The 24,895-nt window shown below is 39.7% G+C and overlaps 1 protein-coding gene across 1 annotated transcript; it reads right to left on the bottom strand.

Annotated features, from left to right (window-relative positions):
- Nucleotides 1–555: 555 nt before the first annotated feature.
- On the bottom strand, nucleotides 556–1,448 carry LOC104249036 (histone H2A.6). The gene is made up of 2 exons (XM_009805405.2): nucleotides 1,166–1,448; nucleotides 556–1,027 (listed from the first exon to the last, which is right to left on the bottom strand). The coding sequence occupies exons 1-2, from the start codon at nucleotides 1,352–1,354 to the stop codon at nucleotides 815–817; spliced, it is 402 nt and encodes a 133-aa protein (XP_009803707.1). The 5' UTR covers nucleotides 1,355–1,448; the 3' UTR covers nucleotides 556–814.
- Nucleotides 1,449–24,895: the final 23,447 nt, after the last annotated feature.

Below are 24,895 nucleotides of genomic sequence, written 5' to 3'. Positions count from 1 at the left end.
TTCTGTGTTCACCTGGCACAACAAACCATCATTTCCATATCAGGGAATGGTGTTCGTTGTTTCAATCAACAGATATGAGATGTATGTAGAATTATTGATTAGATACAAGATCAAAAACAGATCTTTCAGACTTCAATTTTCAAGTGTGACAACCAAACAAATCACTCAACTCAATTACAAGCAGAAGAATACATATCCCTAATAAAGATAGTTAAAGCTGTAGACACAGTATTACAATTTTTAGAGGCTATCTACAGATGATTATCATCAGGAAAGGAAGATGTTTAAATAAGTCAGAATATAAAACTAGCAAGAACTAAATACTTCTTTTCCCTTGATAAAAAAACCTTAGTATTTCCTTTACATTCAAAGAGATCAGAGGTACACAGGCAATCTTCCAAAATGTCAACAACATAAATACAAATCAAATAAAATCAGGAAACAACTGAAAAAGACAATCGCAAATCCATTTTAACATACTTTAAAAGGTAACAGGTTCTAGTAAATTGTATATGAGAGACAGCTACATTGACTAAATAGTATATGAGAGACAGCTTTCTTGGCTAAATCATTGAATAATATAGATATCTATCAATACAAGGAGATACTTTAATAGATAGAATTCAAAGACCGAAAATGATGTTTTCATTCATCCCTTGATTTGTATTCACATACTAACATAAACCCTGACAACTAGCAGAACTAAGGAAATAACATTCCACATTTGGGGGCGGGGGCTTAATTTCATGATCTAAATCTCTCTATAGACTAACAAAAACATCATACAGCTCTCGTTTCCAAATTGGCCATCTATTTAATCCTCATCAGCAGAGGGCTTTGAGGAGCCACCAGCCTTCTTAGGCAGCAAAAGGTTGTGAATGTTGGGCATAACACCACCATTAGCAATTGTCACATCTCCAAGCAATTTGCTCAATTCCTCATCATTCCTCACAGCCAACTGAATATGCCTTGGAACAATCCTCGTCTTCTTGTTATCCCTCGCCGCATTTCCAGCCAATTCAAGTACCTATAACAATCACGTACAATCAGCTGCTACGTAAAATTGAGTCATTCACAAACACTAGAAACCCTAAAATTTTGAGATATATCAACCAAAAAAATAGAGAGGGAGAGAGAGAGAGAGAGAAGAAACGACGGAATTCACCTCAGCTGCAAGGTACTCAAGGACGGCAGCAAGGTAAACGGGAGCGCCGGCGCCGACACGCTCGGCGTACTTGCCGGCTTTGAGGAAACGGGCGATACGACCAACGGGGAATTGGAGACCGGCTTTGCTACTACGGGACGTAGCTTTCTTTGCAGCACCGGAACCTAGGGTTTTTCCTCTACCAGCCATTAATACTATTTTGCTACTGTAAAACAACAAATTTTGCTTTGTGCTTGAAAGAATTGAATTGAATTGCTCTGTATGCGTGCGACGGAAGTGCTTCGGTTTTGGTATTTTATAGCCCAAATGGGTTTAACTCAGCCAATGAGAGTGGATCACGCGGATTGAGCTTGTGTGCCGTTGGATGAAAACACATATCAACGGTGAGATAAGGATGCTGACGCCTTTAACCGCTTCAATGATTATGAGTTTTGTACTGGGGAATGCATTTCGCAAATTTACCCCTAATTTTAGTTTATGTTTACTTTTTTATTTTCGGTTTTATCTTATTACGAAAAGTCTTAGTACTTCAAAAGATAATAGAACGTCCTATCAGAGAGAGACGATTTAATACTAATACTAAAAATTGGTTTGCCTTAATTTACTACTTCAACTTTTTTTTAACTAGACATAAATGTAATGTGTAACAATTCGTGCATTAAGCAACTACAGTATAATGTTTAGATTTTAAGTTTGTGCTCACTTCAGAATATTGATGAGTGAAAGTTAAATTATATATGGTTTAGAGAATAAAAATATATTCGTTCTTTTATACATTTAATTTTTGAAAAATTCACATTTTGGACACATTAGTGCATGGATAATATGAGATTATTTCAGAGATAAGGAGCAATTCATGAAGTTATGACCGTAAAAATAGTATGTCAATCATAAGTGATAACTCACATAAAATGAAAGGTAAAGAAAGCATAAATTTTATTCTATACCTGTATTGCATTTGAAATGAACATAAAAATTGAGGTCTCGTATCAAACCTATTGTATATTTGCATAACTTAATTAATTAAGGATCACAGATCAAACGGTCAATTTCATACCGATTTGGAACCTATTGTGATTTACTCCTTTGATCATTCATCCAAAAACATAGCCAAAATGGAGGCGCCTGTTTTAGAAGATAAATTAGTTAGGTTCCTGTTTACATTTATGATACTACTATCTTAATATGACAAAAGGAGATTTTAGAACTTTTACCATGCAATATCAGATTACAGAATATTCATTTCTTGAATTTACATGAGAACTTTCATTTATATACTAGTTTTCGGAATTGCACATGTATCATATATTAATCAGTACAATTTTTTTAATAAAATGGAAGATTACCAAAATATATCCTAACAATTTGTTAGATAGGTTGAGGAAAGAGGAGTGACTTAAGCCTGAAGGGTAGTTTGGTCTATTTATACATGGTTGGATTAGTTAAGTTTGTTAGATAGCTAGGCTGTTAGAAGTTATTCATGTAGGAGAGTGGTTAGTTAGAAGTTAACTCATTGTATATAAAGACTATTGTATAGCTAGTGGCGGAGGCAAGATCTCCACGAAGGGGGTTCAAAAAAAAATTATAGCTAGTGGGAATTGAACCTATAAAAAGATTTTGAACCCCCTTGACCACTAAACTACACTTTTGGGTTGTGTTAAGGGGGTTCAAAACTTAATATATAGAGGTAAAAAAATAGATTTTGCCTTATATATATAGTGTAATTTTTCGGCGAAGGGGGTTCGGGTGAACCCCCTGCCGCCCCCCTAAATCCACCCCTGTGTACAGCTCATTAGAGCAGAATGAAAAATGTTATTGTTTCATTCATTTCCTTCTTCTCTTCTTCTCGTCTCTCTTCTCCCTTTCAACTAGGGTTTCTTACTGCATTCAATCCATAAACTTTAGCATGGTATCAGAGCTTTGAGCTCCAAATCGAAGCTCAAAATCGATCCAAATCCTCTTATCTGCTCTACGTTCAACTGTTATTCTCTATTTTTTTAGTCAATTGTGATCTCAATTTCTCAGATCAAAAGCTTTGAATAACTCAACAATGGCGGTTGATGATGAAAAACGCAACTATCACTGCTGAGAATACATCGCATGTTTCATCGGATGACGAATTCGAGGAAGGTATTACAGTAGTTTTGACTCATCCCATGTATCTTGCCCCCGGTGATACTAGCGGCATTTTCTTGATTTTATTTCAGTTAACTGGAACTGATAGTTACTCCTTATGGTATTGATCTATGCAGATTGCTTTACTAGGTCGCAATAAGGTGGGAATTGTAGATGGCAGGTGGTCAAAGGAGAGATTTTGCGACAAGCATTGGTATCAGTGGGAAAGGTGTAATGCTATCGTACTGTCGTGGTTGATGAACTCAGTTTCTCCTTCACTAATTAGTGGTATAGCCTATGCCACTGCACAAACAGCGTGGCTAGATCTACAGGAGAGTTTTGATAAGGTAAACGACACTCGCTGCTACAATTTACACAAGGAAACAACCACTTTGTGTCAAGGTACCTCCTCTATTTCTGTCTATTACTCAAAACTTAAAGATCTTCGGGATGAATCTGAGTCTGTAATACCTACTCCTAGGTGTGATTGTGCCAAAACAAAGGAGTTTATTGTGCATTTACGAAAACAAAAGGTATATCAGTTCTTAATTGGCTTAAATGACTCATACTCACAAGCTCATAGTCAAATCCTTATAATGAAGCCTTTACCAATGGTGAATCAAGCTTATGCTATACTTATGAGTGATGAGAGTCAATGGGTTGTAGTTGCATCACCTGGTGTGTTAGGTCCTCCTCCTATTGTGAATGCAAATACATATGACTCACCAGTACTCTATAGTGCTAAGTCTAACTCTAACCCAAAATTTAGAAAGAACTATAATGTTCAGTGCGATTTCTACAAAATGTAAGGTCATAGTAAGGAAAATTGTTATAAAATCATAGGCTATCCCTCTTATTATAAGTTCAAGAAGAAAGGGGAAGCTAGTGCACACAATGTAATGGTAGAATCTGGTTACTTTATGCCTCTATATGCTAAAAGTGCCTCTCAGTATGTACCATTGCAGTCACTGCCTGTAAACTATAGTCATCATCATGATATGAGTCAGGGTACTGAAAACTATCGGGTACAAGGGAGCTCTAGTGCTCAAGTTCAGGCTGGCCCTGCTGCTTTACAGGCTCAAGGTGTTGTAAATGCCAAGCCATCAACTCAAGGAGGTAGTTTTCCATTCACCAAAGAACAGTATGAGCAAATCATGCAGATCCTGAACAGCAGTCACAATGGCACTTCATCATCTACTTCTCAGGCAAATGCAGCAGGTACTATCATTGCTCTTTTGGCATCATCACCTAGTCCACAAGAATGGATCATTAACATAGGAGCCACAAACCATATGGTTTTAGATATTAATCTGTTAACCAAAACCTCCTTATTTGCTCCCACTGATCCCAGAAAAGTTCTACTACCTAATGGAGATGTCACTTAAGTCACACACACTTGATATAGTCATATTTCAGACAACAATTTCATTAAAGAAGTTTTCTATGTGCTTCAGTTCAAATTCAACTTGTTGTCAGTTTCCAAAGTGACAAAATACTTAAGATGTTTTGCTTCCTTTTATCCTAATTTCTATGTATTTCAAGATCTCTTCAGTGGCAGGGTGAGGGAGACTGGTAGGGAGAGAGATGGCCTGTATTTCCTGCAAAGGCATGGCTCCAAGAAGCTACTGCAATCTTATTGGATGCAGCTAGAATAAAGTCACACAGGAGGAACTCTACTATTGATGTTAGCTTGTGGCACAAAAGATTAGGACATGTGTCTAGCATAGTTCTTAATAAGTTATTTCCTACCAAACTAGCAAATATTAGTGACATCATAAATAAATGCAATGTATGTCCATGTGCTAAGCAAACCAGACTGCCCTTTCCTAATAGATTTATTAAAAGTACTGCTGCTTTTGATCTAATTCATGTTGATGTTTGGGGCCCCAGCAAATATACAACATTTGATGGCCATAGATACTTTCTAACAGTGGTTGATGACTTCACTAGAATGACTTGGTTGTTTCTCTTCAAACTAATGTATGATGTTTGTGTAGTTCTTACTCAATTTGTTGTTTTTGTTCAAACTCAATTCAACAAAGTTCTAAAGGCAGTTAGGTCTGATAATGGATCTGAGTTTGTTAATTCTGTCTGCCATGCCCTATTTCAAAAATATGGTATTATTCACCAGAAGACTTGTGCATATACCCCTCGGCAAAATGGAGTTGCTGAGAGGAAACACATGCATATTCTGGAGGTAACTATGGCCTTGAGATTTCAAGCACATATTCCTATTAAATACTGGGTCATTGTATTATTGTAGCTGTCTATATTATCAATAGAATGCCAACTTATGTTCTCAATGGCTTATCTCCCTTTGAGCTGCTATATGGACAGGAACCTATATTGAAGCATCTGAGAGTTCTTGGTTGCTTATGTTATGCCAAGCAAGTTCAAGAGACAAATAAGCTCCTTCCTAGGGCCAAACCTACTGTTCTTATGGGTTTTTCTGATACTCAAAAGGGTTATGTGTTACTAGATCTTGCTACTAATTGTTTCTTCATCAGTAGGGATGTCTCCTTCGGGGAGGATATTTTTCCCTTTAAGGAGTCTCATTCATCTCCACCTGTGTTTTTATCCTCTGATCCTCCTACTTATGGTGCAGACTGTGTATCAACTTCACATGAGCCTCACAGTTCTGGACATGCAACTTCTCCTTGTGTCTACTAATCTAAGTCCTGTAGGTGATGACTCAAGTCAGGAGGTACCAGAGCAATTATCTAGTACCACTGAAGGAGTGTCAACCTTATTGCCTTCTGCTGATCAACACCCTACTGACCTGAGAAGATCTCTAAGGACCAAGCAGGCTCCTATATGGTTGAAGGATTTTGTGACAGGTCCAAGTTACAAATTTGTTCCTTACTCTATTACTAACTACATCTGCTATGATGGTGTGTCTCCTAAGTATCAATGCTATATAGCTGTTTTTTCTTCAATAGTAGAACCTACTACATTTGAAGAAGCAGTCAAAGATCCCAGGTGGGTTGATGCAATACAAGCTGAGATTACTGCTTTAGAATCCAATCATACTTGGAATGTGGTACCTTTGTCTGCTGATAAAGTGCTCATTGGCTGTTAATGGATATATAAAGTGAAGTACAAAGCCACAAGGGAGGTGGAGAGGTTCAAAGCCATACTTGTGGCCAAGGGTTAAGCCAACAAGAGGGCATTAGCTACGAAGAAACTTTTAGTCTTATAGTCAAAATGGTTATTGTTAGGACAATTCTAGTTGTTGTTTCTTATGAACATTGGAATATCCATCAAATGGATGTGTACAATGTTTTTCTGCAGGGGGATCTATCTGACTCTACCACAAGGATTTCAGAGTCAGGGGGAGAGCAGACCAGCATGCAGAGTTCTAAAATCTTTATATTGACTTAAACAGGCACCAAAACAGTGAAATGCCAAACTTTCTGAAGCACTACTGAAGTTTGGGTTCATGCAGAGCCAACATGAACACTCATTGTTCATAAAAGAAACATGCAAACACACTATAGTTATCTTGGTGTATGTAGATGACATGCTCCTAACTGGACCCGATCTGATGTTATTAGAAGAAGTCAAGGCCAAACTGTAGCAAGCCTTTAAAATGAAAGACCTAGGTGAACTAAAATTCTTTCTTGGCATTGAGTTTGCGAGGTCACAACAAGGCAATCTAATGCACCAAAGGAAGTATACCATGGAACTAATCTCTGAGCTTGGACTGGCAGCTGCAAAACCAGCTGTTACACCTATTGAAGCCAACACTAAACTAACCACTAAGGACTATGATGAACATATAGGTATCCACAACACAACAGTTGATGAGTTGTTACCTCATCCTAGCAAGTATCAAAGACTACTAGGAAAACTACTTTATCTGACTGTTGCAAGACAGACATAGCCTTCAGTGTACAGACACTAAGTCAGTTCATGCAGAAACCCAAAAGATCTCATATGGAGGTTGTACAAAGAGTAGTCAGATATGTGAAAAATCAGCCTGGACAAGGCATACTGTTGTCTACTGAGAAGAAGAACATAGTCACAACCCATTATGATGCTGACTAGGCTGCCTATCCTCTCACTAGAAAATCTGTAATTGCCTTCTTCTTTATTTATGGTGACTCACTAGTGTCCTGGAAGTCTAAGAAGCAGAGCACTATCTCTAGGAGTTCTGAAGAATCAGAATACAGAAGCATTGTATCGACTGTGGCAGAAGTAGTTTGGATACTTGGATTGTTTAAAGATATTGGAGTGCAAGTTGCTCTTTCTATGACCATTCACACTGGTAATAGGGCAGCAATCCAGATAGCTGCAAATCCAGTATTTCATGAACATACCAAACACATTGAGATCGATTGTCACTTTATAAGGGAAAAGATACAAAAGGGGCTGGTGAAGATAGAGTATGTTGCCACAAAAGAACAACTTGCAAATGTTTTAACGAAAGGCTTAACTAGAGTGAAACATGAGTACTTGATGTCCAATCTAGGTGTTCTTAATGTTTTTGTATCACCTAGCTTGAGGGGGAGTGTTGAGGAAAGAGGAGTGACTTAAGTATGAAGGGTAGTTTAGTCTATTTATACATAGCTGGATTAGTTAAGTTTGTTAGATAGGTTGTTAGAAGTTAATCATGTAGGAGAGTGGTTAGTTAGAAGTTAACTCATTGTATATAAAGGCTACTGTACAGATCATTAGAGCAGAATGAAAAATGTTACTATTTCATTCATTTCCTTCTTCTCTTCTCCTCGTCTCTCTTCTCCCTTTCAACTAGGGTTTCTTGCTGCATTCAATCCATAAACTTTAGCATTTTAAAATACTAAAAACTAGATATGTAGCTGTCATGGTGTAAGATCAAATGTCAAATATGAAAAGACTAGTCCAAATAACTTATTAACTATTTTGTAGAGTAAACCTTCATATTGTAATGTCAAACATAGATATATTCTTATGTAAAATTGAAAGAAAAATGATTAACTTCACATACATGAGGATAAGAATGTACAAGCTACTTACACCTCTTGCTACCTATCACACCGACATTTCATCAACTTGGTATACAATTACAAAACTCATATAAAATGCAGCTCATAGCTGTAGAAGAATTCCAAGAAAGAAGTTATGCGCTCACAAGGAAGCATTCTCAATCTTTTCAATGGTAGAATCATCAATTTGACCACTCTTCTTTAGTTTTATTTGAGCATGAGAACTAATGTAGAATCGTTTCATTTGTTCCTTGTCATCTCATCCACATATACATAACTCGGCAAACGTTATCTTAGTCAACACCTAAATATTCAAGAATCTATCACGACTTGGAATTCCCACCATCGGGGCTGTGATAGTGCCTAATATTTCACTTGATAGGCAAGCCAACACTAGAGTTTATTAATCAAAGTTTTAAACCCTTCCGTGAACTAACAACAATTAAACCATAACAATTTAAAAGAATGCGGAATTTCATAACAGCCTCATTACATAATACTATCCAGAATCTGGAGTCATAATTCACGAACTTCTAAGATTAACTACAAGTATTGTCTGAAAGAAAGTACAACTATTTTCGAATTAAAAGAAACAGTAAACTGAAACAGCTAGAAGGGGACTCTAGGGTCTACGAATGCCGGCAAATCTACCTTGGTTTTCCCGTAGAATGAAGTCAGTAGCTAGTTTCAAAATTAGCTCAGATCGACACCAAAATCTGCATAGGAAGTGCAGAGTACAGTATCAGTACAATCGACCCTATGTACTGGTAAGTGTCAAGCCTAACCTTGGCGAAGTAGTGACGAGGCTAAGATAAGACATCCACAAACAACTTGTGCAATATAACCATATATATACCAATAACAGTAATAAAAGAAACAAGACATGTGAAATTGGGAGGGGGATATGCTGAAGGGATCACAAGATAGGGAACCAAAGCAGTGATGCATACTTGATCAACTAAATAGATAGAAGCAAGTAAAAGTGGTAAAAGAAACTACACGGCATCACCCTTTGTTCTTTTACCTTCAACCTCACCATATGAAGTAATAGAAACGGCATGGCATCACTCTTCGTCCATTAGCTCTCTCATAACATGGCGCGACATCACACGTCATGCATTAACGATCACAATATGGCACGACATCACCCTTCGTGCATTAACACTCACAAATTTTGGCACGACATTACCCTTCGTGCATTAACCTCTCCCTCACCAAAATAATGAACAATAATAATAGGGAGATATAAATAACAAGAACATACCTTACTTTAACATTTGGCTCCATAATACCAATTTCAACTTTGAATCAATACTCAATCAATACCCAAGTCCGTAAACATGATAAGAATGATCGACATAATGAAAAACTAGTCTAAACATGGATAATATGATCACGGAAAGCAACAATTTCAAGAATAAGACCCACTCACATACTATAACCCGACAATAACGCATATGTACTCATCATCTCACCTACACGTTGTACCAAACATTCAAACACATAGCAAATAGGCAAATAGGACCTAATCCCTCTAGCCAAGGTTAACCACGACACTTACCTCGCTCCAACGGCCAAACTTAAAGCTCAACCACAACTTTTCCCTACAAACAAGCCTCCAGACCAATAGAATCTAGCAAATTACCAACCAAACAATTCAATTTAGGCCTTAGGAACTACCCACGATTGCAAAGAATCCAATTTAGGCCATTTTTGAAAATGTTAACAAAAGTCAACACCCGGGCCCCCTTGGTCCAAACCCGAAATTTGGATCAAAACCCGATTATCCATTCACCCTTGAGCCCGAATATATGATTAGTTTTGGGATTCGTCCTCAATTTGATATCTAAATCCCCAATTTTCGAACTCCGTAATTTCTACCCAAAAATCCCCAATTTCACCATGAAAACCTTAGATTCTAGGTTGAAATCTTGAAAAATATAGTGAAAGATTGAAAGAAACTAGTTTAGAATCATTTACCTATGATTAGGGGAAGAAAGTTCTTTGGAAAATTGCCTCTTATGTTTTAGGCTTTGAAAATTTGAAGAATGGGAGAAAAATCTCGTCTAAGCCCTTTTTACACAGCTGCAGATATCGCATTTGTGACCCGGGCATCGCAAATACGAAGGGACCATCGCAAATGCGAATTCCTTCACACCTCTGCTCCTTCACAAATGCGAAGATTTGTTCGCAAATGCGAATATGCCACCTCGCAATTGTGATAGAAATGATTGCATTTGCGATCATGCATTCCCCTGACTCACTTCGCAAATGCGAAGTTTTCCTCGCAATTGCGAGGACTGCCTAACCCATCTACTATTTGCATTTGTGATGGGTAGCTCGCAAATGTGAAGCTGTCATGCTCGCAAATGCAAACTCTAACCTCACAAATGCGAGATCAGAGGCCAATTCCTAGAAATTGCAAATACCAGCAATGCCTAAGTCCAATTTCACTTCGTAGCCTATTAAAAACTCACCTGAGCCCCCGGGGCTCCAGACCAAACATTCACAGGAGTCTTAAAACATAATACGAACTCGCTCGCGCGATCAAATCGCTAAAATAATACCTAGAACTACAAATTTAGCACCAAATCAAATGCAATTCTCAAGAACACTTTAAAATTTCTATTTTCTCAACTGGACGTCCGAATCACGCCAAACCAACTCCTTTTCTCACCAAATTTCACAGACAAGTCATAAATATGGTATTGAATCTATATCGGGTTCTAGAACCAAAATACGGACCCGATATCTAAAAAGTTAAACCTTGGGCAAACACTTCCATTTCATTTAGTCTTAAATTTTCAAATTTAGATAAAATCCGATATCTCAAGGTAGGGACTTCCTATTTCGATTTCGTACATACGCCCAAGTCCCAAATCACGACAAGGACCCGTTGGGACCGTCAAAACATGAATTCAGGTATGTTTACCAAAAATTTTGACCGAAGTTAGCCTAAATGAAGCTTTTAGGAAAAATTTCTTATTTTTATCAACTTTTAATGTAAAAGTTTTCTGAAAACACGCCTAGACTGTGCACACAAATCAAGGAGGGTAAAAATGAGATTTTAAGGCTTAAAAGCGCAGAATTGAGTTCTACAACACAAGATAACCTTTTGGATCATCACATTCTCCACCTCTAAAACAACCGTTCGTCCTCGAACGGACATAGAAAAGTATCTGAGCTGGTGAAAAGGTGGGGATATCTACTTCGCATATCGGAATCGAACTCCCAGGTAGCTGCCTCAACAGGCTGACCTCTCCACTACACTCGAACTGAAGGATAACTCTTCGATCTCAATTGACGAATCTACCGGTCTAGAATAGCTTTCGACTCCTCCTCGTAGGTCAAATCCTTATCCAGCTGGACAGTGCTGAAGTCTAACACGTGGGATGGATCGACGTGATACTTTTGAAGCATGGACACATGGGACACTGGATGGACCGCTTGTACACTAGGTGGCAACACGAGTCTGTAAGCCACCTCTCCCACTTGCTCAAGGATCTCAAAAAGGCCCGATGTATCTAGGGATCAACTTGACCTTCTTTCCAAACCTCATTACACTCTTCATGCGTGACACACGGAGCAACACTCTCTCTCTGACCATAAATGCAACATCACAGACCTTATGGTTGGCGTAACTCTTCTGCCTAGACTGAGCTATGCGAAGTCTATCCTGAATGATCTTAACCTTATCCAAGGCATCATGTACCAAATCTGTACCTAATAACCAAGCTCCCCCTCCCCGTCTCAAACCATCCAACCAGCAATCAACACCGTCTTCTATATAATGCCTTAGAGGGGGCTATCTGGATGGTTGACTGATAGTTGTTGTTGTAGGCGAACTTCGCAAGTGGTAAGAACTGATCCCATGAGCCTCCAAAGTCAATAACACAAGCGCAGAGCATATCCTCCAATATCTGAATGGTGCGCTCGGACTGTCCGTCTGTCTGAGGATGAAATACTGTGCTCAACACAACTTGCGTGCCCAACTCACGTTGTATTGCCCTCCAAAATGCGAGGTAAACTGCATACCTCAATCAGAAATGATAGACACAGGCATAGCATGAAGACGAACGATCTCGCGGATATAAATCTTTGCCAACCACTCTGAAGAATAGGTAACTACCATAGGAATGAAATGCGCTGAGTTGGTCAGCCTATCCATAATGACCCAAACTGCATCGTACTTCCTCTGAGTCCGTGGGAGTTCAACAACGAAATCCATGATGATACGCTCCTACTTTCACTCAGGAATCTCTATCTTCTGAAGTAAACCACCAGGTCTTTGATGCTCGTACTTTACTTGCTGACAAAATAGACACCGAGCCACATATGCCACTATATTTTTTGTCATTCTCCTTCATCAATAATGTTTCTGCAAGTCTTGATACATCTTGGCGGCGCTCGAATGAATAGAATACTAGGAACTGTGGGCCTCCTCAAGAATCAACTCACGAAGTCCATCCACATTAGGCACACAAACACGCCCTACATCCTCAAACTCCATCGTCTCCAAATGTAACCTGCTTGGCACCACTGTGCTGCACTGTGTCCCTATGGACAGGCAAATGAGGGTCATCATACTGCCGCTCCCTAATGCGCTCAAACAATGAAGACATAGCGACCGTACAAGCTACAACATGACTGGGCTCAGAAACATCCAACTTTACAAATTGATTGGCTAAGGCCTGAACATCTAATGCAAGCGGTCTCTCGCCGACTAGAATATAAGCAAGGCTACCCATACTCGCTGACTTTCTACTCAAAGCATTGACCACCACGTTGGCCTTCCTAGGATGATACAGGATGGTGATATCATAGTCTTTCAATAGCTCTAACCACCTCCTCTGCCTTAAATTGAGCTCCTTTTGCTTGAACAAATATTGCAAACTCCGATGATTCGTGAATACCTTACACGACACACCATAAAGATAGTGCCTCTAAATCTTTAATGCATGAACAATGGTTTCTAGCTCTGAGTCATGTTCATGACAATTTTTCTCGTGAACCTTCAGCTACCGCGATGCGTATTCAATCACACTGCCATCCTGCATCAATACTGCACCAAGTCCAATACGAGATGCATCATAATATACGGTATAAGGCCCTAAACCTATGGGCAAAACCAACATTGATGCCATAGTCAAAGCAGTTTTGAGCTTTTAAAAGCTCGCCTCACACTCGTTTGACCATCTAAATGAGGCTCCCTTCTGGGTCAACCTGGTCAACAGGGCTGTTATAGATGAAAACCCCTCCATAAACCGACGGTAATAACCCGCCAACCCCAAGAAACTCCGGATCTTTGTAGCTGATGCGGGTCTAGGCCAGTTCTTGATTGCCTCAATCTTGTTAGGATCTACCTGAATACTCTCTATTGATACAACATGCCCCAAGAAGGCGACCGAGTCAAACCAAAACTCGCATTTTGAAAACTTAGCTTATAATTGACTGTCTCTCAGAGTCTAAAGAATGAACCAAAGGTGCTGCTCATGCTACTCTCGACTACGGGAGTAGATCAAAATATCATCAATAAACACAATCACAAAGGAATCCAAATAGGGCTTGAAAACTTGGTTCCTTAAATCCATAAATGTTGCTGGGGCATTTGTTAGCCCAAATGACATCACTAGAAACTCATAATGCCCGTACCGAGTCCAAAAAGTTGTCTTAGGGACATCATATGCCATAATCCTCAACTGATGATAGTCAACCTCAAATAAATCTTTGAAAACACTTTGGCACCCTGAAACTAATCAAATAAGTCGTCAATCCTTGGCAGTGGATACTTGTTCTTGATGGTGACTTTGTTCAACTGCCGATAATCTATGCACATCCTCATCGATCCATCCTTATTCTTTACAAACAACACGGGCGCACCCCAGGGCGAGACATTAGGTCTAATAAAGCCCTTATCAAGCAAACTTTGCAACTGCTCCTTCAATTATTTCAAATCTAGTGGGGCCATACGATATGGCGGAATGAAAATGGGTTGAGTGCTCAGAGCCAAATCAATACAGAAGTCGATATCTCTATCTGGTGGCATCCCCGGCAGGTCTACAGGAAACACCTCTGGAAACTGACGAATGACTGGTACTGAATCCATGGAAGAAATCTTCGCACTAGGATTGTGGACATAAGCCAAATAAGCTAAACACCCCTTCTCGACCATATGCCGAGCCTTCACGTAAGAGATAAACCTGCTTGTAGAATGACCTAGAGTCCCTTTCTACTCTAATAGAGGCAACCCCAGCAAGGCTAAGGTCACTGTCTTGGTGTGAGAATCCAATATAGCATGATAAGGTGACAACCAATCCATCCCCAAAATGACATCAAAATTGACCATATCAAGAAATCGGAGATCCACACGAGTCTCAAGACTCCTAATAGTAACCACACATGAACGATAAATGCGATATACAATGATAACATCTCCATGGGGGTGGACACATACACAAGGGCACTCAAAGAATCATGAGGCATAACCAAATATAAAGCAAAATAGGATGACACATACGAATAAGTAGAACTCGGATCAAATAGTACTGAGGCATCCCTACTGCAAACTAAAACCGTACTTGTGATAACCACGTCAGATGACTTAGCCTCAGGCCTGATTGGAAAAGAATAGCATCGAGGTTGGGGCCCACCACTCTAAACTACATGTTGAGGACGGGCACTGTCTGGCTTCCCTCCACCTCTAGCGACTTGACCTCTACCTCTAATGCCTCAACCTCTACCTCTAGCTACCTGAACCCAACCTATAGCTGGCTGAGTGGGTGGTGGAACAACTGGTGTTAGGACCATAGCATGAGAACTCTGATGCTGGGAACTGCTTGATGCTCGAGGGCAAAACCTAGCAATGTTCCTCGAATCGCCACTAGTATAACAAGACCTCAGTTGTTGTGACTGCTGACCTTGAAACTGACCTTGTCGGCCTGAGTAAATATGTTGAAAACTCTAGAGTGGAGGTGTAATGATAGGAGTTGGTGGTGCACTATAGGCTAGCTGATGGTATAATGCATATGAGGGCCACAACCACCTGAAGCACCGTAAGAAGCCTGAAGTACTGAATGAAACGGCCTGGAAGGATGGCCTTTACCAAAAGTACCCCTGCCTCCAAACGAGGCACCATTGAATCCACCAGAGTGACGAGGTCTCTTGTTAGATCCTTGACCATTCCCCTGAGCTAGTACCATCTCGACTCGCCCAGAAACATTAGCAGCTGTCTGAAAAGAAATCTCACTCCCAGTCTCTTTAATCATCTGCAATCTGATACGCTGAGAAAGTCCCTCAATAAACCACCTCACCCTCTCTTTATCTCTCTATCGGTAGGAAGCAGAAGAATAGTATGACAGGCCAAATCCACAAATCAAGTCTCGTACTAAGTGACAGTCATAGAGCTCTACTGAAGACATCGAACTGCCTCCAATAGTCATCTCTCAATATGACAAGAAGGAACTTCTCAAGAAATAACTGAGAGAATTGGTCCCAAGTGAGAGCCGACAACCTAGTTGGTCTGGTCAACATATAATCCCTCCACCATTTCTTGGCAGAACCCGACAACTGGAATGCAGCAAAATCAACCCCATAGGTCTCCACTATGCCCATGTTCCGTAACACCTCATGGCAAATGTCCAGATAGTCTTGGGGATCCTCTGAAGATGCACTGCTGAAGTGAACTGGGAAAAGCTTAGTAAACATATCCAATCTCCATAAAGCCTTAGAAGACATAACTGATTCATCACCAGTCTGTGCCGCAATACCCGGCTAAACTACCCCAATAGGCTGAGCTGCTGGAGTCTGAAATTAGGGAGCCATCTACTCCGGAGTGTGAGTAGCGGGAGTATGTGCTCCTCCCCCAGCCTGAGAGACGACTGCTGCTACAAGAAATGTGTCGGCCTGTACCACACTCTCCACGAGGCCCACTAAACAAACCAAAGCATCCTGAAGTATTGGGGTGGTGATGAACCCCTCTGGGACTTGAGCTGGTCCTGCTGGAACGGTATGAGCTGGAGCCTCCTCATCAAACTCTCCCTGAGGCTCTAGTGTTGATGTTGCTGCTCGAGCTCTAGGCTGAGCCCTGCCCTTGCCTCGGCCTCATCCTCTACCCCTCATAGGAGCTACCACTGGGGGCTCTGTTTTCTGCTCAGCTGAAGATGTGGTACGTGTTCTCTCCATCTTCAAAAGAATAAGAATAGAAGAGCTTGATTAGCATTGATAAAACAAAATCGCACGACAGAGAAAAATAGAAGTGAAATTGTTCCTAAACTCCGTAGCCTCTTAGAGACAAGTACAAATGTCTCCGTACCGATCCCCCAGACTCTACTAAACCTGCTCATGAATTGTGAGACCTAGGCAACCTAGTCTCTGATACCAACTTGTCAAGACCCGAAATTTCCACCGTCGGGACCTTGATGGAGCCTAACATTTCACTTGCTAGGCAAACCAACGTTAGAGTTCATTAATAAAAGTCTTGAACCTTTTCACGAACTAGCAACGATTAAACCATAACAATTTAAAAGAATTCGGAAATTCATAACAGCCTCATTACATAATACTACCCAGAATCTAAAGTCAAAATTCACGAACTTCTAAGATTAACTACAAGTAACTATCTGAAAGAAAGTACAACTATTTTCAAAGTAAAAGAAACAGTAAACTGAAATAGCTGGAAGGTGACTCCAGGGTCTGCGGACGCCGGCAGATCTACCTTGGGTCTCCCGTAGAATGAAGTCATTAAGTCTCAAAATCAGCTCGGACCGACACCAAAATCTGCACAAGGAGTGCATAGTGCAGTATCAGTACAACTGACCCCATGTACTGGTAAGTGTCGAGCCTAACCTCGGCAAAGTAATGACGAGGCTAAGACAAGACACCCACAAACATCCTGTGCAGTATAACCATATATATACCAATAATAGTAATAAAATAAACAAGACATGTGAAATTAGGAGGGGGACATGCTGAGGGGATCGGATCACAAGATAGGGAACCATAGTAGTGATATAGACTTGATCAGCCAGTATGCCTTAAATAGATAGAAGCAAGTAAAAGTGGTAAAAGAAACTGCACGGCATCACCCTTCGTGATTTTACCCTCAACCTCACCATATGAAGAAATAGAAACGGCGCGGCATCACCCTTCGTGCATTAGTTCTATCATAACATGGCACGACATCACCCTTCATGCATTAACGCTCATAATATGGCACCGTATTACCCTTCGTGCATTAACCTCTCCCTCACCAAAATAATGAACAATAACAATAGGGAGATCGAAATAACAAGAACAAGCCTTTCTTCAATATTTAGCTCCATAATACCAATTTCAACTTCGAGTCAATACTCAATCAATACCCAAGTCCGTAAACTTGATAAGAACAATCTACATAATGATTAACTAGTCTAAACATGGATAATATGATCACGGAAAGCAACAATTTCTAGAATAAGACCCACTCGCATGCTATAACCCAACAACGCATAAGTACTCATCACCTCACCTATACGTTGTACCAAACATTCAAACACATAGCAAATAGGAAAATAGGACCTAATCCCTCAAGACAAGATTAATTACGACACTTACCTCGCTTTAATGGCCAAACTCAAAGCTCAACCACAACTTGTCCCTTCAAATAAGCCTCCGGACCAATAGAATCTAGCGAATTATCAACCAAACAATTCAATTTAGGCCTTAGGAACTACCCACGATTGCAAAGAATCCAATTTAGGCCATTTTTGAAAAGTCAACAAAAGTTAACACCCGGTCCCGCTTAGCCCAAACCCGAAATTCGTACCAAAAATCAATTACCCATTTACCCCGAGCCAGAATATATGATTGGTTTTGGGATCCGTCCTCAATTTGAGGTCTAAATCCTCAATTTTCGAAATCCCTAGTTTCTATCCAAAAATCCCCAATTCCACCATGAAAATCTTAGATTTTAGATTGAAATATTGAAAAATATATTGAAAGATTGAAAGAAACTAGTTTAGAATCACTTACCTATGATTTGGAGAAGAAAGTCATTCTTTCATCCATGAACTAGTAGCAAGCGCTTTTTATTCAAAGAAAAGAAAAGACAAACCTAATACAATGTATATAGTTTCTAGTATTAATTGAAGGAAGTCATTTACCTGAATTCATTTCTATTTGAAAAAATGCATGAACATGTATACAAAATTAATATAGAGTTTAAATAGATTATAGAAGTATATAGTGTTCGATTAAGGGTAAAATGGTCACTCGATTTATGAGGGATATTTTCGTAACTTAAATTTTAACTTAGAGGCTTTCTACTTTTAGTATAATATAATTTTACCTTTAATTATTTTTATTATAACTAATTTTAGTGTATGTATATTGCACGTATTTTTTTGTGTCTATTAATAAAATGTGAATAAAATTGATAATAAGAATGAATTGTGTGTAATAACAATTAACATCGAGATAAATGCAATATTTATTTAAATTGAAAAATAAATGTTGCACTTACAAAATTATTGAGTGCGTAGTTATTGGTATCTTCTAAACTTGCAAAGATTAAGAATTTATGCAGATTAATTATATAACTTTTGTATTTATATATATTTTTATGAAGATAATTATAACGATCCGACTGGTCATTTTGCTTTCTAGAACCATGTTCCCCTAAATAAGACTTTTTCTAATTGCTTTTACTGATTTATAACTTACGGGGATGGTTGGTTCGGGATTTGGGAGAGTTTGGGTTGAAATCAGAACACTTGGTTCCTTAAGGTTGGCTTAAAAGGTCAAGTTTGACCTCGGTCAACATTTCGAGTAAATGATCTCAGAATCAGGATTTGAAGGTTCCAACAGGTTTGTATGATAATTTTGAACTTGAACGTATGTTCGAATCGGGTTTTGGGTGACCCAGGAGCGTTTTGGCGCCTAATAGGAAAAGTTGATTCCTTAAGGATTTCTGAAATTCTTTAAATTTGGTTTGGAATGGATTTTTGTGATATCGAGGTCTAAATGGAATTCCGATATCGAGCGTAGTTCCATAATGTCATTTACGACTCACACGCAAAATTTGGTATAATTCTGAGTAGTATAAGTACGTTTCGGCATTGGAAGTAGATTGAAGAACCTAAAGTTCATAAGTTTGATTCAATTGGTTTTAGGGTGTGATTCTTAGTTTTAATGTTGTTTCGGACGTTCCGAGGGTTCGAGCAATTCTGTTTTATGATTACAAACTTGTTGGTATGTTTGGGCGGGGCTCCGGGGGCCCCGAGCGTCAATCGGACGAGGCTCGAGCTAAGTTGAAAAATTGAGAAGGAGCTGAAGCTCCAATTGCTATCATAACGACACTTGCGGTTGGCCAGCCACAGGTGCGTGCCCGCAGATGCGGCCTAAGGGGAGGAGCCCAGGTTTCGCAGATGCGGCTCCTCTTTCGCAGAAGTAGAACCGCATGAGCGGTCACCCGACAGCAGATGCAGCCCCAGCTGGCCTAGCCCATTTCCGCAGAAGCGGACAATCTCCCATAGAAGCAAGACTGCAGATGCGGTCAACCCACCACATGTGCAAAAATCGTTGAAGGCAGTGACCTTCATTTAATACGGGAGTTTGTCATTTTTGACACATTCCAATCCATTCTTGGGCGATTTGGGAGCTTCAAAAGGGGAGATTTCAGCCTAGCTTTGTGAGGTAAGTAATTTCTACTTAATGCGAGTTCAATACATAGTTCATGGGTAGATTACAACATGTAAATTAGTGAAAATTATGAGTTTAGAGTAAAACCTAGGGTTTTGATAAAACTGAGATTTAACCACGAAATTTATTATGGAATATAGTAGAAATCATATATTCTTGATCCTAAGGTTATGGGTAACAACTTTTTTCGAGAATTTTCGGAGTTCGGGCACGTGGGCACATGGATGAATTTTAGGAACCTTGCATTTAGGGTTGGGAAATTATTTCAATAGTTAAAATATCAACTCTTGAGCATATATTCACTACTTCTTACCCCTATTTGAATAGATTTGGATTGTCCGGCTCCGATTTGAGGGTTTGAGCGCATTCTTGAATTTGGAAATAAGCTTCGGGGCAGGATAAGTCTCCTTTCTAACCTTATAAGAGGGAATTATACCCATAGGAGAAATAATTGAATATGTGTCACTAATTGCGGGGGCTACGTATACACGAGGTGACGAGAGTCCGTGTGTAGCTAATTTTATGCTTAAGTCCGGGTAGTCTAGGACCCAAAAGAATGCTTTACTTACCGTACTTGCAACTTCGTTGTCAGTTTAAATTGCATAAATCATATCGAACTTGGCAATTGAATTTATAAGAAGTTAAACATCACTTTCTTGACCGTTAAAGAGAAGTTGACATTACTTTGGGTAATTGCTTTCCTGATAAATTCTTGATTGACTATTTGATGTGTTTATTTGTATTTCATCGTGTCACATGTATGATTCGCGAGCGGGGTAATAGATGCATCTATGGTTCGTGCCGTTCGACCCTCCGGCAGTGCACACTTTATTATTATGTTGGATTGGGCAGTACGACCTCGGCATTATTTCTGCATGCTATGTGCTTGGTACTTTCTGTGATTTGAACTGCTTTAAATGCCTTGAAATATAAATGGTTAACTGAAATATCGGAAACTGAAATATTATTATGAAAGAAAGTGTCACTTCCTGTTATTAACTGTTATTTATTCATGACATCCATGCTTAGCGTCACACTTAGTTATATTATTTTCGGTCCTAGTAAGTGTCAAGTCGACCCATCATTACTGCTTCTTCGAGGTTAGATTAGATACTTACTGGGTACATATTGTTTATTTACTCATATTACGCTTCTATACTTAATTGTACAGGATCTGAGGCAGGTGCATCTAGCTACCCGTCCGGCGTACGTTCCTGATACTTGACCGATATTTCACGGTGAGCTACCCCTTCTGAGACGTTCAAGAGCATGCTGGAGTATCTCTTATTCTTACTAATGTCTATCATGTTTCAGGCAGTAGGATAGTTATATTTTGTACATTCTACTAGTTTCCCACACACTTGTGACACTAGATCCTAGCACACATATCAGTAGACTATTATTTTTGGGTTGTATTCCTATTTCTGTGATTCCCTTTAGTCTTTTCCGATTAAGTTGCCGCATAAATTCGTTCATTATCGATTGTTTTAAATTTAAATTAACTAAACGTTGGGATTGTTTAATAAAATAGAATGAGAACTCACTAGTTGATTATTGTTGGCTTGCCTAACAATAGTGTTTGGCGCCATCACGACCTGTAATAGAGTTTGGGTCATGACAACATAGTATCAGAGGACTAGGTTCACGTAGGTCTCACAAGTCATGGGCAAACCTAATAGACTCTTGCGGATCAGTATAGAGACATCTGTACTTATCTTCGAAAGGCTATAGGGTGTTAGGAAACTGCTCTTTATTTATCTTCTATCGTGCAGTTGAGCCTAATAGTGCCCACAACTGAGCTTATCCTGGAGGACTTCATGACAACACCGGTCTTTCAGGAGGTCATGGGTCGTATGCTGCGGTTCATGGATTCTATGACCCAGGCTGGTTTATTTCTAGCATACCCAGCCACATCTCAGGCGGGAGGGGGAGCACAGACCCCTACTGCTCAGTCTCCTAGTCATGTAGCTGTAGTGTATCAGACTCCAGGTGCACTACTCGCGGATGGGGCCTAGCCAGTTGCCGCAGTGGTAGACGAGCCCAAACCAGCTGCGGACGGCGATCCAAAGAAGTTATTAGACAGATGGACTAGGCTACACCCTCCTATCTTCGAAGGCGAGTGTCATGAGGATGCCCAGGATTTCATTGATAGGTGCAGGGACAGACTGCACAAGATGAGGATATTGGAGTCTCATGGGGTTGACTTCACTACTTTCTAGCTGGAGGGCATGGACCGTAGATGGTGGCAGTCTTATGACCTTGGCAGGCCAGCGGGTTCTCTTCCCATTACTTAGGGCCAGTTCACACAGCTTTTCTTGGATAGGTATATTCCACCCTCTGAGAGGGAAGAGTTCCGGTATCAGTTTGAGCAGGGTCAAATGTTAGTGACCGACTATGAGGTGAGGTTTTTTGAGTTGTCTCGCCATGCACTGATGATACTTCCTACTAACACAGAGAGAGTGCAGAGGTTTGTTGCCGGGTTGCGCTTTAGTATTAGGCCAACATGGCTTGAGAGGTTGAGATGGGGACTCCTTATCAGTTGGCAGTGGAGATTGCTCGGAGGATTGAGGGCTACCTTCTGAGAGGTAGAAATCATATGCAACATGACAAGAGAGCTCAATTCTCTGGAGAGTTTAGAGGTGCCCTGACTAGGGGCAGAGGTCAGTTTGGGAGGGGTCAGCCCAATAGGCCCCTATATTCAACACCACCACCTCCTTGAGGTACTCTAGCGCACCCCTATTTTTGTTATACCCCATATTTTCGTACATGAAAATACGCCATAAATAAATTAATGAGAGCCCGAAGTGAGATGTCACGTCCCGCAGTACTACATTATGATGATGTTGCACCCTGTAGTGTTGTACGTTGAATTTGTCATAAGGTAATTGACATCAGTCTAAGGAAAAGATTATGTAGAGATTATAAGGATTATGCTATTTCACAAGTGATGAGTTAAATCGTGAAGGTGAAAGGGTAAGTGAATCGAAGAAAATGAATTTCATCGAAATTTGACATTTGGGGAAAAAATATGGCCCGAGCTAAAATATCCAGTATTTATGGACTAGTACCATAAAAGGTACTACATGAACATGATATTACGGTCTATAAAGTATGGTAAAAGTGAGTTGTATTTTAAGCAAGTTGGGATAATTTTTAATTATGCGGGTAATTTGTAATTATCCAAAAATATTTTGGATAAGGACTTAACGTGGCAAATTTTGCCTTAAAGTAATTGTGACTCATGTATCATTAATATATGTGTCACACTCAAATGGACCTTGAAAAATGGATAAGTTGGTGACAATGTGTAAATTGTCAACTAGCATGAATTAAAAGTGTCCTTCAACAAAGTTTTTCCTTTCCATTAACGTACAAGTTTTTCCTATCCAAACCAGCATAAAAATTAAGAACTATTCTGCTCTTCGGCAACCAGCAACATTCGTACAAGTTTGCAAATGTTATTTCTTCAACCGGCAAAAAATTTCTTAGCATAGTAGCAACACGAGATTTTTTTTATTCTAAGAGAGTACGGTGCAACCTTTTCCAAGAATATTATACGGAGTTTTCTTTATTCCGGGTATGTTAAGGTTATCCCTTCTTTCTTTTGGCATGATCCATAAGATATGAACAAAACGTGCAAATGCACAAATTCCATAAGTGACTCTACTCATAGAAGTAATAGAAATATCTATGTTCTTTAATTCCCATGTGTGATAATACTTTATCATTTGTTCATGGGTCTCAGAAAAATACGAAAGTTGAAAAGATATTACTTTATGATATTGCTCAAGAGGCAAAGCGGTCTTATGACCTTCCGAATGATTTTATTGACGTACTTTTCATGCATTGCATTCATGTGCATTGACCCATGACCAGATGACGTTATATACGCGTATATATGTAAATATATGTATGGAATGGGAAAAGGTTACGACGTTATATACGCACCATCACCTAATCAGCTGGTATATGATGATGATGTTGCCCACGGTGGCCGAAATATGATTCAAACGACGTTATATACACATATATAGGTAAGTATGATTCAAACGACGTTATATACGCGTATATATGTATGTATATATGTATATGGGATATGGGAAAGGTTATGGTGTTATATACGCACCACCACCTGATCAGCTGGTATACGATGATGATTTTGCCCACAATGGCCGATATGATATGATGGGATGCCCTTAGAGGCTGATGATATTATGAAACATGTACCTATGCACGACATGACATTCATACGCATATGCATGACGTTAAAAGTAATTTATGATTTACAAAGTTATTCAGACTTACAAGTTGAGTCATGTACTCTATATGTCTTCCATATCTCTCATGTATTTATTTATGTGCCTTACATACTCAGTACATTATTCGTACTGACGTCCCTTTTGCCTGGGGACACTGCGTTTCATACCCGCAGGTCCCGATAGACAAGTCGAGAGCCCTCCAAGTAGGCTATCAGCTTAGTGGAAGATGTTGGTGCGCTCCATTTGCTCCGGATTTGCTCGTTTGGTTAGTATGATTTAGATGTGTATTGTTTGGTATGGCGGGACTCTGTCCCAACCCTTATGACATTTATGTATTCTTAGAGGCTTGTAGACATATGTCGTGTACATAAAAGATTGTACGGCCTTGTCGGCCTATGTTTTGAGTTTATAAAGGATCATGTTGGCCTATTAGGCCCGAATGCATGTGTATATGATGATGTATTAAGAAATATACGTTACATTGGTACTCGATTGAGTAAGGTACCGGGTACCCATCCCGGCCCATTGGTTTGGGTCGTGACAATTTTAGCACTATACCAGAAAGTTCTTATCGCCCGCCAGCCATCCAGGGTTCTTCTAGTGGGTATTTAGGTCCCTAGGGTTCTTCTAGCTCCTACTTTAGTGCTATACCGGAGAGTTCATACCGCCCACCAGCCATTTAGGGTTCCTCTAGTGGGTATTCAGGCCATCAAGGC

Source organism: Nicotiana sylvestris, chromosome 7 (genome assembly GCF_000393655.2).
Source record: "Nicotiana sylvestris chromosome 7, ASM39365v2, whole genome shotgun sequence".
NCBI classification, from domain to species: Eukaryota; Viridiplantae; Streptophyta; class Magnoliopsida; order Solanales; family Solanaceae; genus Nicotiana; species Nicotiana sylvestris.
Note: the sequence above shows the minus strand (reverse complement) of the source record. Positions and strands in the feature narration are given on the sequence as shown.